This window comes from Malus domestica, chromosome 16 (assembly GCF_042453785.1).
Source record: "Malus domestica chromosome 16, GDT2T_hap1".
NCBI classification, from domain to species: domain Eukaryota; kingdom Viridiplantae; phylum Streptophyta; class Magnoliopsida; order Rosales; family Rosaceae; genus Malus; species Malus domestica.
Window position 1 is genome coordinate 1576747 of NC_091676.1, and position 12477 is coordinate 1589223.

The window sequence follows — 12477 nt, forward strand, 5'->3', positions numbered from 1 at the left end:
GATATATATATTTTTCTTTTGGAAAGAATTAAATTAACCATTGATGGACAAAAAAGAATGATCGACGTCACTAGATTGCTGTGGAAATGTAACATGGCTTCTACTTGGTATTAAAATATACGAAGTATTCTTTACTTATCATTAAATTGAATGTGACAAATCAAACCAACGAGTTGTTAATAAATATCCGTTAAGATCTATTTAATTTGATAACATCTTACACCATCATCACCACTATTAATTTCATTTCTATATTATGATAATATCAAATTGAACATGTTATTAAAGATACCAATTAACAACTCAATAAGTTAACTTATAACCTCGTGAAATTATGGATAAAATTACGTACGAATACAACGTTGCAATCCAGCCGGCCTTGACAGCTCCCACACCATTTTTTTCAATTTGGGCAACAAAAATGGGGGTGGCCCATCAAGCACACCATTGAGTTGGTGGACCACTCTCAAAGTAAAGTGTGGGTCACATTATTTGGATCCAGATGCTCCAATTCATAATGCAACTCTCATCTCTCATAAAAGCTTTTTCTCATAGATATTCCTCTTTAATTGTAAGTAAGAGATTTTAGATTTGATTCTCGCCAAAGGAAAATTTGAACCACATTATTGCTAGCCTATTTTGAGGTTAAACTCAACCCTCTTCCATTTTAATGTAGATAATATCGTTTGTTTAACCAAAAAAATAAAAAAACTCTTCTTCATTTTTATGTACGCATTTTTTAATTATTTCATTTACTGACCTTGCCTTTGATTTATTTTATTCAAGTACTAAAATTATATAAAAAGAGTAGAGAGGAAAAATGAGAGTAAAATCACTTTCATGTAATATTTTTAATTAACTACTTGCCTTAGAAGTTGTCACTGCTTTTCAATTCTGCCCCCACCCTTTTCATTTTTTCCTAAGCTAGCTGATATTCTTATTTGAGAGTGTTATTTTCAATATTCTGCTCTTGATGTTTCTTTTGAAGAATTGTTTAGGGTTTTAGAGGTAGGTTCAACATTCGAATTTTGGGGGTCTTAGTATTAAAGCACATGTTTTTTTTAGATAAAAACAAAGCATGAAGAGCGCAATAGTTTCAGTTTATTCACCAAGGCATTTCATCAAACACTTGGTGAGCTTGTTGTCGTCAGTCAAACTATGTTGTGCACATATCAATAAATATTGACATATGCTAAAGCAATCTGACGAGTAATATCGATAGAATTTGTCGAGTGTTGTCACGCAACCTGTCAAGGTATGCCTAACAAACATTACATCAAACCCTTGGTATAGGCACAAAAAAATATCCGAACCAAGCATTTCAAGGGTCCTCGTGAGACCACCTTGGTCCCAATATACATCTGCCTCTATGTATAAAAGGAACCAGGCTTGTGACTGTAAACCCTTTCATAATGCTTTTGCTTGTCAAGTTTATATCATGACTTGTTATTTCTTAATGTACTGTTAGCACTAGTAGGATTTAGCCCACTCTATCTATGAAACCCAGCTTTCAAGCTAGATTAGGGTTTCTTTCTGTGTGAGTAGCCTTTGTACATTTCCAATGACCATATAAGGGTCGAATAGAGTATATGCAACTGAGTTAGTAGAATCTGATTCTTTGGGTTTCATATATTAGGGTTTGTGACATGTTGGAAGCCTACCATTTTTTTTCCAACTGAGTTTGCAGCTGAGTGATGGGGGTTGTTTTTGGGATGGCAACTTGTTTGGAGACTACGGGTAGATAAGTTACTGGTAGAATCTGATTTTTTCGCTCTGTATCGTCGGTGTTACAAGCTGTTGTTGAAACCACCCTTTGGGTTCTATTATTTTTGCTTGTCGAGAGTTTGCTTTCTAGATCTTTGGCAATACGAGCTATGACATGTCTACAAAGAAAAAATTTATGTGATTGGTTGGTTTAGCTAACTATAGTCTTGCTCTAGACCTAGGAAATCATCATTTTGATAATCCTCCTTATTTGAACAATTTTGTTCGTGGTGATTGGCTTGCGATGTCTAGGCCTAGAGTTATTTTTGCTTAGTTTGTTTAGGCTATAACTATAAGCCCCATTTTCAAAAATAAAAAAAAATAAAAACAAATAAAATTAAAGTAAAGCAAATTTTGGTTTCTTGGTAGAAATACTGTCACAATAGTCAAGCTTTGTTTCAAAAGTTGATTACAAGTGTCACTTTTCCTTTATTACAATCTTTAAACTTTAAATTTTTTGACCAAAAAGACAATTGAATCTAATTAATCCCGCAACTAGTAAACTACAACGTATACATTGTTAGCAGAAAAAAAAAATATAGAAAATTTGATGTACACCAAAAAAAATATTGTCGTAAATCTAAGATGTCTATGAGTAAGGTAATACAATTGACTACGTCTGCAATCATATGCGTGTGTTCTTCATTTTCTTTGTGTTTCAATAGGTAACTCCATTGATCTCTACATGCGAAAATTACATCTTTTAGTTTTTTGTTTTTATAAGTAAATTCCATTGATTTTTTTAATAAATGCATATTTAAACTGATACATATAGGGGATTTAAATTTGAATTTTTTTTAACAAGATTTAAATTTGAATTTTAATGAATTGGCTAGATAAAGGTCCAACGCTTTTGAAGCGGTGTCTCAAGCAATCGAACTTCAATACTAGCAGCAACAATGGAGATCAAACTCGTGGCAGGAGGTAAAAGCAAGAAGACGAAACGCACTGCGCCCAAGTCTGATGATATCTATCTCAAGCTTCTCGTCAAGCTATACCGTTTTCTTGTCCGGAGGACTAGAAGCAAGTTGAATGTGGTCATTCTTAAACGTTTGTTCATAAGAAAAGTCAACAAGGCACCCTTTCTCTCTCGAAGTTTATTAAGTATATGCAAGAAAAGAACAACAAGATTGTTGTGGTTATGGGGACTGTCACCGATGACATTAGGGTTTATGAAGTTCTGCAATTGAAGGTTACAACACTGAGGCTCACTGAGACTGCGACAGTAGGAGAGTGCTTGACATTTGATCAACTTGCTTTGAGAGCACCATTGGGTCAAAACGGAGTTCTCCTTAGATGTCCTAAGAATTCTCATGAAGCACTTCTATGTAAATGGCTTTGAATTTTGAGGGTATTTAGGTCTATTCATATGAGTTTTTTGATATATTTGAAAGTTTTTTTTATAAAAAGTGACATTTATGAATTTAGGTGTTAAATTTTGGTTATTAATGATAAATACCCTTAGCAAAATTTAGTTTAAAAATGCGCCTTTAAATTCAACGTGTAAAGAAAATAAATAAGCTCGGTCAAGATTTACACGGGTCTATATGAAATCATCAACAAGACAACAACCATATATAAAAGGAAAATGCACCTTTAAATACAGTACATAAATAAGCTCAAGATTTACAAGTAAGTTCATTCTTAATTTCTCAAACAAACAAAAAGATGTTAAATTCAATTTCCAAAATTACATCCAGCTAGAACATTGTTTTGATAAACGAAATACTAGTATGTAATATAATACATACATACATACATATATATATATATATGTGTGTGTGTGTATATATATATATTACATATGTGTGTGTGTGTATGTGTGCACGCCTAATAGCTAATTTTGAAATCGAACATTTCAAATTTGACGACTTAGCATCGATCCACATCGCTGTATATAAATTGAAATATAAATTATGAGGGGACCCGTGGGCATCATGTACATAATTTGCGTGACAATAAGGATATCATTAATTATACATAAATTAAATAAAGTATTTAGCTTAATTTTTTAAATTAATTATATATAGAAGGGACCCTAGATATCTATATGCCAATGGTAGACTCCACAAAATTTGCATATAAAAACTGCTGCTTTGTTTCTGCGTTTTTATTGTGGAATGATCAACAACTAAAATCTGTAAGTGGTGATGATGGAGATGGACCCTCGGCTGCTAGATCTACACTCGAAAGTGATCAACTTTGCATTTAGTGAAAGAAAAAAATTATCATCAAATGTGGACTGTGGACAAAGATGTATGTACATGATCATCATATCGCCTCAAAACTACGAGAGATTTTTAGAGTATTTGGAACATGGCTGGTACACTATATGTTATTATACAATTGGAGGGACACTTACCATCCTGTGTTACAGACTCCATATATACCGCACCATATTCTGAACACACTAAAAAATCTCTCCAAAACTATATTGTCGTACAGTACGAAGGGGTATGCATGCATATGCTTTTATTTACAACACGGGTGGTAAAATATCATGCATGTCCAATTAGTAATTATATGTGTACAATTTCTTCTAGCAAATTAAAAAGGAAAATAAAGAATTTACAAATCATAGTTAAGTTCCCTTGGAATTACTGTATGTGCATGTTTGTCAGTCCTAGGGTTTCAGATCATAGTTAGGTATCGATCCCTACTAACTTCAGGGGTCGAAACATTATTGCCAACATTCCAGACATCTTTGATATTCTTTTGGTTCTTTCGACAACCAAATTAAGGTTAATTCGTACGATAAAAAGGAGCAGTTTTAGGATTTTTGCTTATAAAGCTAAGGATCCTATGATTAACACAACTTAAAGACAGTAAATCATTTACATAAAACAGCTGTACAAAAAGAGTAATGTTTTTTAGACTAATTTTTTACACAAAATTTGAGAATTATGTAATGTGTCACTAATAAGAAATAAGCGCATTAATCAATACTTAAATAATAATCCAATCATCAGCGACCACGTCGTATAATTTACAAAATTTGATCTAAATAATTAATCCTCCTAATATTACCCATACGCAAATTACGGGATACCACTTCTTAGTCCTAATACTAAAAGGAATTCAAGAGAGAAAGGGAAAGAGAATCGCCACGAATTTGTAGTATTTTTGTGTTTGTTAGGGTTTGCGATGGTAATGATGGTGATTTGAGAGTGTTTGAAAATGTGGGACAGACTCAGCATGTATATGCAAATGCTGCATGGCCCCTTCTTCTTCTTTTGCTTTTGTTGCCTGCCTGCCTGCTATGCCGATCTGTGCTCTTTCACCTTCCCTCCTCCTTTAACTTTCTGCTCCTTCCATTTATTTGGCTTTTAATAAAATATATTCCCCACAAGCTCCCACGCTCAACCCACGACGAAATAATAATAATAACAATAATATTAATCTGAAAACCCTTTAGTTATAGGCTCCTATCTACTACTATTTAATTTACAACAACAATATTTAGTAAAACACATATATGTACTTCTACGATATGCATATTTTATGTTTAAAGTGTTGACCAGTTAGTAAAGTAATACGACACTATCTGTTATCTACTTCAAAATATGATAAAAATGATTATTGTTACAAAATTTAATGAATCGAAAGTCGTTTGGGAGTTTAAGCGTTATCGAGAACTATGAGAAATGTGAATGCACTTCGTCATGTTTCAAATTTCATGCGCAGTGCAGCACTACTTATTCGTGGACGGTGGGAGAGCCTGCCCGCCCAAAAAATAGATATCTTTGACTACGTGAACCAAAAGCAAAGATGAAGCCGTTTTGGTTATATATTTACATTTCTTTCACGCATGCATATTGCATGATATATAACGTTAAGACAAAAAAAATAAAATAAAAATAACATTATTAATTTTCAGAATCATCGACTGGCCAAAAAAGGAAGATCAAAATATTGGGGCGCCTAACAAAATTAATTAAGCAGAAATCAATTTGAGTATGAGATTTAAACTCATCTAATGATGATAATTAGGTGATGAGCATCACTATCACTTGAAGGTGGTGAGCAAAAATATTCAATAATTCTACAATTTAGTTACCAGCGGCATGTGCTCTACTCTTATTTCCTTTTTTCTTTATCTCTTATAAATGAGTAAATTGTAGCAATGATCCTTTAACTTTAACTCATTTGGAACAATGGTCCTTCAACTAAAAATCTATTATCATTGGTCCTCAACTCATCAAAACGTGCAGCTATGATCCCTGAACTAAAAATTCATTACCATTGGTCCCTTAACTTTAATCCAACTGAAGATATGATTCCTCAACTTTAACCCATTTGGAGCAATAGTCCCTCAACTTTAACCCAATTGTAGCAATGGTCATTCCAACATAACTCATTTTGATAAAATTCTGATAAAGTTGACGAAAATGACCATATCTACACGTTTTGATGAGTAAAGGAATCCCAATTGTAGCAATGGTCCTTTCAACATAATTTATTTTGACAAAATTTTGATGAAGTTGATGAAAATGACTATAGTAATGGATTTTTAGTTGAGAGACCATTACTCCAAATTGATTAAAGTTGAGGAATCATTACTACAATTTACTCTTATAAATTTGATGGTACTCATTACATGATTTACAAATTCCGAGCAGGAGACAATATTCAGTAAGGCAATCTGACTAGAGAATACTTAGTAGCAGCTTGACCAACGACTCTTGTAAAAGGAAGAAATTTTATTCAAACCAATATATTGTCCCAATGATTCTCTACCGAAAACGTGATGACGGTGTCACTGACTACAAGAGACGGTCCCTCGTAATAAAGGACGAGAGTTCATGCATTGTGAGTTGTAATCTACTTACGGCCTGATTGCATAGAGTCTCGAATACAATGGAACCCCTTCCTTTGCGAGAATGTCTAACCGTAAGACTACCCTGCTACAGTGTCATTCCAAGCAGGGGCCGTGGCTGCTCTTTCTTGTTTCCACGTTTTTCAAGCTCTGTTCTTATTTTCCCCCTTTTACCCAACATTTTTCTTGTTTCTTGCTAAAGAAAAGAGAAACCCCACAAAGGATAACTTTAGTAAAACTCAATTGACAAATATTCAACATTTACCATGAAAAGAATTTTGTTGTTGTCATGCAATTTTAGTCTAGTCTTTTATGAGCAAGCTCGTCCTTATCATCGATTGCTAATTACAGATATAGCTCGTGGCCCCGTGATATTCCTTTTTCTTTCCTTTTCTTTCGGGCTAATGCCCTGTTGTGAACCAAAAGAGAAATTATGGCCTTCAATAAACACTTTTTTTCTTCCCATAAAGCATGAATTTCTAGAAATTAAGAAATCAAACAACACACCATACTCCAGTACTAAGATTAAAAGAATTAAGCCGCCTACCGACATCGTTTGTCAAAAAGATCGAAAGAATCACCACATGAGAGAACTCCAAAAATACATAACCTCTTTCTTTTGATTAAACAAAATTACAAGAATTTCTAAAATGTATCAACTAATTATTACATACTTCACTATTCACTCGCCTGACTTTTACCCCACTTCTTATGTTCATGCTGTCAAACACCATCCATCTCACAAAACAAATCCAAACCCCGTATGTGCTACACTCGCCAAATACACCAAAACCAACGTCGCTGCGCTGCGTGGATTACACTATTTCAGATGATCAAAGCATGTGTCCTCACAGAAGGCCAGTGCTTCCAAATGGATTGCTAGTTTGCGGGTGAGGAGCAGAGTTTGCAGGAAATGCCCCAAACCCAGTAGTATCACCAAAAGGATTTGTTGCGCCCATCATCACATTCGGCTGTGGCTGCTGGTAGGTTGGTTGGAAATGACCAAAGGGGTTGGACTGCTGTTGAGACATTGCCGCCATTTGAACTCCGGGATGGGGAGCAACATTGTTTGAAAAAGCAAATGGGTCTTGGACCTCAAACGGATTTGGAGCTGGAGATCCATAAACAGGTTGCTGAGATGCCCTATATGCTCCTTCATCGTACAAGCTGTTCAGAGTAAGTGAGTCTAACCCACCAGCCTGACATGAACCAGAAACATGTATCAATCAAATTGCAAGCCACTATCAGAATGGCAAAACTTCTACAAGGAGAGGTATAACAGAAGCCCGGTGAGGAATAGTAAATGATAAAAAATATAAATTTTAAAAAGCATGGTATGGGCCTACCAATTGTCTCTCATTCGGTGCTGAAATGTCGGTACTTGGAGTGGTGACCAAGGCAAGTTCCCATCCAGTAGGATCAAAACCATTTGTTTGGGCTGCACTAGAATTGAATGTTGGAGCTGCATCTGCAAATAAAAGCGGGAGAGATTAAGAGTCATGGAAGCCATAAAATGCCAACTTATATAAATAAATAACAAAAACACGTACCAGCTTCAGATGTAATTATAGCTAGAGCTAAAGCATTTCTGTCCTCAATCGCGGATACATCAGCTGCACTATAATCCAATCCCTGAACCCACAAAAGAAGATTGGTTGGGGTGAAAAAAAAAAAATAGAAATGATTGACACAATGGGAATATGTAAAATAAAAGAAACAAAAACAGAGTGAAACTTTAACTAAGTCAGAACTGATAATCTACCAGTAAATCTCCAGTGGCCATGCTACTTTGAGGAGGTGGAGGTGGAGGTGGTGGCGACAGAGGAGCTTCTGTCTCAACATTAGACACAGGCACAATGTCTAAAGCTGGTGGCTCGGATTCATCACCAGACAATTTTCTGTCTTCCGAAGGTTCTTCTGGTCTATATGTCAAAAGCTGTCCATAATGAGCAGATACAAATTATCTATACATGTATTTCCGAATAAAATTCCATTGGTAAAGAACTGAACTGATAAAACTCAAAACACTTAGAAATTTCCCTAACAAAAATAGAAAAGGAATAAATACCAACCAATGTTTCATTTGGAACAGTCACAGCCCGCGGTGCCTCTCTTATATACTCTTCCATTGTTACGAGGAAGGATTGCGGAGGCTGAAAAGGTTAAAATACAGTACTTGGCATTAGCTGAGAAAACTGCAAGGAAGGAACTTAAACAAATACATTGGAAACTTAAAAGACCTCTCTCAAGACTGGAAACTGGAAGTTCCTAGCAAGTTCCAATCCTTTGCAAACGTCATAAAAATCTGAGAGACCTGCAGCCTGCAGTAAATACCAAGATATCTTTAACAGAGCAGCAAACATTAACTATTTGACCTTAGATCATCCGTAACTGATGCTGTAGTAACCAATGGTGCAGATGTTTACCTGCTGACCAGCTCGTTTATAAACATCGAGGGCTGTAACAGCTTCATGTCTTGGCATCTCAAAAAACTGCAACAAACTCAAATTTGAGAAACAAATAGCCATTGGTAACATAGTATTTGCTTATTATATATCATATTCACCTTATCGACAAGATTTATGATCCCATCATTAATGGAACAATAAATTTTAAAGCTCTCTTTCAATACCTGAAAATACAAACTCAAAAAGGTCAGATATGAAATCAAAGATAGCCCTTGTCCATTGTTAAACTGGCTTTAATAGTTTTAAGGATTAAAGCTTGCTTTCAGCACTTGAGACTCCGTTTATAATTTAAATACATTGTCATGTCTGAGAGAAACAAAACAAAAATGGAGATGCAGGACATACCAGGGCCAGAGCATACTGTATAACATAATTGATGGAAGCTGTTCCTTCTGGCTGCAAAGTCAGAAAGCAAAATCAATCAATTTGCACAAATGTATAAAAATGGTTGTACAATAAATTTACAGAAATATAATAATGTATCACGAAATGAATATTCAAACACGTTTGAGGGAAACAGATCAACCACAAGTTCCAAATATGTTACCCGGCAACCAATAAGACGATACAGAAGCTGCTGTAAGGCAGGCAACTGCTCCAACAGCTCTTCACTATCCAGTTCTCGGGTTCTACTATATCCCTGTTAGTAGTTAAACACAGGAAAGAAAAGTTTGTGAACCCTCATAGAAAAATAACTTATTTTGTATATAAAAAGAAAGCATCTTATCACCAAATCCTATCTAGTAAATTAGTAATGAACCATTAAGATTTGATACCTTCTCCTGCCCCTGGGCAGGCCTTGGAAGACGTTCAGCTTCAATGTCATACCTCAGAACCTTAAAGCATTCGAGTCGTTCCTCCAAAAACAATGCATAAGTACGCACCCATGCAGAGCAATCCCAAGCTGCAGAAGAGGAAAAGGAAAACAAAAGGAAACATTAGTTATCCTCAAGTTACAGATGTGTTTGTGTTTCTTCAATTTTGTGTTCAAAATCAACGTCATAATTTCAATTATTTCAACTAATAGCTAATAATGAAAATTGACATGCCAAAGATGAGAAAGAATTCAAGAGATTAAGGCATTTGAAATTCACCAATGGGGCTGGAATCGTCTTTGAAATTAGAAAGCTGGAGAATTCGTCCTCTCTGAGAGAAACTTAGAAGTTCTTCTCTAAAAGTAGGATCGCCTTCCCTCAAGGTCCTATGGATAACTATCAATGTTTTCAAAGCTACCTGCCAATGAAAAACACAAATATAATACAAACCAAGTTTAACAGGAATCAAAACATATGTATACATATACATAAGCATATTAATCCATAAGACAATGATGATATATATACAGCCAAAAAGAAAACTATCATATAAGTGTTCCATCGTCCCTTGTAAATTGGGACAACATTGAACCAGACCAGTAGAAGACCAATTATTTCACTTCAAAATAGTTAAAAATACATAAACTTACTTTGTCTGAGCGTAAAAATAATCCTTTGCACAAAAAGATCAAACAGCGGCATCTAGTGGAACAAATGGGAAAATGAAGAACCGGTAAAAGTGTAGGAGCCTAATGTCGCTATTTAACTGTACTGTCATTGAGTAACACAACAATACTATGAAGTGATTAACATGGGCACATCTACGCGGTTTATTAAAGCAACCAAGTATATTTCCAAGCAAACTCGAATAATATAGTATGGCATGGTAAACAACAATATTAAGCAAACCCCGCTTGAAATTCAAAGGGAAATAAATACATTATTAAGTCCAATACAAAATCAAAATTGAAATGTATGGCATTGCAAATTTGCAATTGAAAGGGGAAGCACGGCATACCGTCCAATTATGGGTCTTGCTTAATCTTCTCGAAAGAGCATGAATGCAATAAGCAACATCCGCCCGTGGCCGAATCGACGATGTGGCAATCAGAATCTCTGCATCCAACAAAACACCCCCAAATGTAAAAATCACATCTTTGGATCAAAATCCAACCACCCATTTGATAAAACAACGGATCTGAAAATTTAGAAACTGACTTCTGAGGTGTCTCTCTTTGGGCGGGCACTCGACGTGGTTGGTGGCTTTCACTATCGCAACATCCAAATCCTATTTTTAGAGAACAAACCCAAATCAAAAAATCAAAATTCAATCCCTTCCGATAACAAAAATCTTATCTTTTTTTTTTTTTTTTTTTTTTTTTTTTGCTTCTAATTAATTTAATCAACGGAGATAACGGAGATAAAAGAAAAGGGAAAGGAATTGGTACCGCGTAATCGCTGTTGACGTGGGCAAGGCCGACTTTGGTGGAGTCTTTGAGAGCGCCGTAGGCTTTCCTCCACGTCTGAAGCGTCCCCATTTCTCTCTGCTTCTTCTTCTACTGTAACACCCCAATTCCTCCACCGCTCGGATCGCCCTCTCTCTCTCTCTAGAAGAATACACGGTGACCTGGCTTGCAGACCTTGTCTCTCTCTTCTGTCTCTGGCTCCCGATGGATTGGGGAAAGAGAGAGGAAAGCAAAGGACTATGAAGAAATTATGCGAAAGAAAAAGAAAGAGAAGAATTCAAGAGCGACAGGCTGCAAAGCAGAAACACTGGAACGGTGTCGTAGTGAATTCGATTTTCCGTTTTTATTCTTTCCTTTTTCATGTTTTTTTTTTTTCCTGAGGAGATGAGGGTATTGGCTTTTTAATTTTGTTTTATTTTTTGCTCGAAATTTAATTATTATTTTTTGATTGAAATTTATTTATGAAAGGCGATGGAGTAGGCGAGGGGAGGGAGAAACTTTTTAGCGTATCAAAAAAATGTATTTAATTGAGAATTTGAAACAATTTAATGGATTTATAAATTCATAGATTTTTATAGAGTTTAATTGATTTGTAGAGATTCTATATAAAATTTTAATTCAATTCTCTCATAAATCTCATGGAGAGATGTGAAATTTGTGGATGTTTAAAATACATTACGAAATCTCTTCAATTCCCTCTAATTCCTCAACTTTCTCAAATTCTTTAAAATTAATTTCTAATTGAATACATCTTGAATATTATAAACTTCTTTAAAATCCTAATTGAATACACCAAGATTTCTAATGATTTTAATAAACTATCTTAAAATTTTAATTAAATACGCATTGAATTTCAAATAATCACTTAAAATTCTGATTGAATACCCCTAGATTCATTAAAATAATTAAAATCTCTCAAAATCTTAGTTGAATACACATCCCTTGGTATATCATTTTATGCATCAAAGTTTGTTTCTAACGCATTGAAAAATTGATCGAGAAAAGGGCAGTTGGGTTTTGGCGGCCTGCTTTTGGTGTGCGTCATATCACACATAAAATATAATATGATTAGTGTCTCACATTCACCATCATTACAAGCAAGGGACGTATACTCCTTTGAATGATTTAATATAGGAGTGTGATATTTA

The 12477-nt window shown here is 34.9% G+C and overlaps 1 protein-coding gene across 1 annotated transcript; it reads right to left on the minus strand.

Annotated features, from left to right (window-relative positions):
• Window positions 1–7182: 7182 nt before the first annotated feature.
• On the minus strand, window positions 7183–11695 carry LOC103451560 (putative clathrin assembly protein At2g01600). Its single transcript, XM_070815580.1, has 15 exons — window positions 11312–11695; window positions 11082–11151; window positions 10882–10979; window positions 10143–10281; window positions 9825–9952; window positions 9596–9688; window positions 9394–9444; window positions 9147–9212; window positions 9007–9072; window positions 8821–8901; window positions 8653–8733; window positions 8343–8516; window positions 8131–8212; window positions 7927–8048; window positions 7183–7779 (listed from the first exon to the last, which is right to left on the minus strand). Exons 1-15 carry the CDS (start codon window positions 11399–11401, stop codon window positions 7429–7431), a joined length of 1692 nt encoding a protein of 563 aa, XP_070671681.1. The 5' UTR covers window positions 11402–11695; the 3' UTR covers window positions 7183–7428.
• Window positions 11696–12477: the final 782 nt, after the last annotated feature.

Bases quoted from the DNA above. Each gene is read 5' to 3' on its own strand.
- LOC103451560 (XM_070815580.1), bottom strand. From the start codon at position 11,401: ATGGGGACGCTTCAGACGTGGAGGAAAGCCTACGGCGCTCTCAAAGAC. The intron at 9,689-9,824 runs GTATCAAATCTT...AACTACTAACAG, and splicing joins CTGCCCAGGGGCAGGAGAAG to GGATATAGTAGAACCCGAGA. The intron at 8,902-9,006 runs GTAAACATCTGC...TATTTACTGCAG, and splicing joins ATAAACGAGCTGGTCAGCAG to GCTGCAGGTCTCTCAGATTT.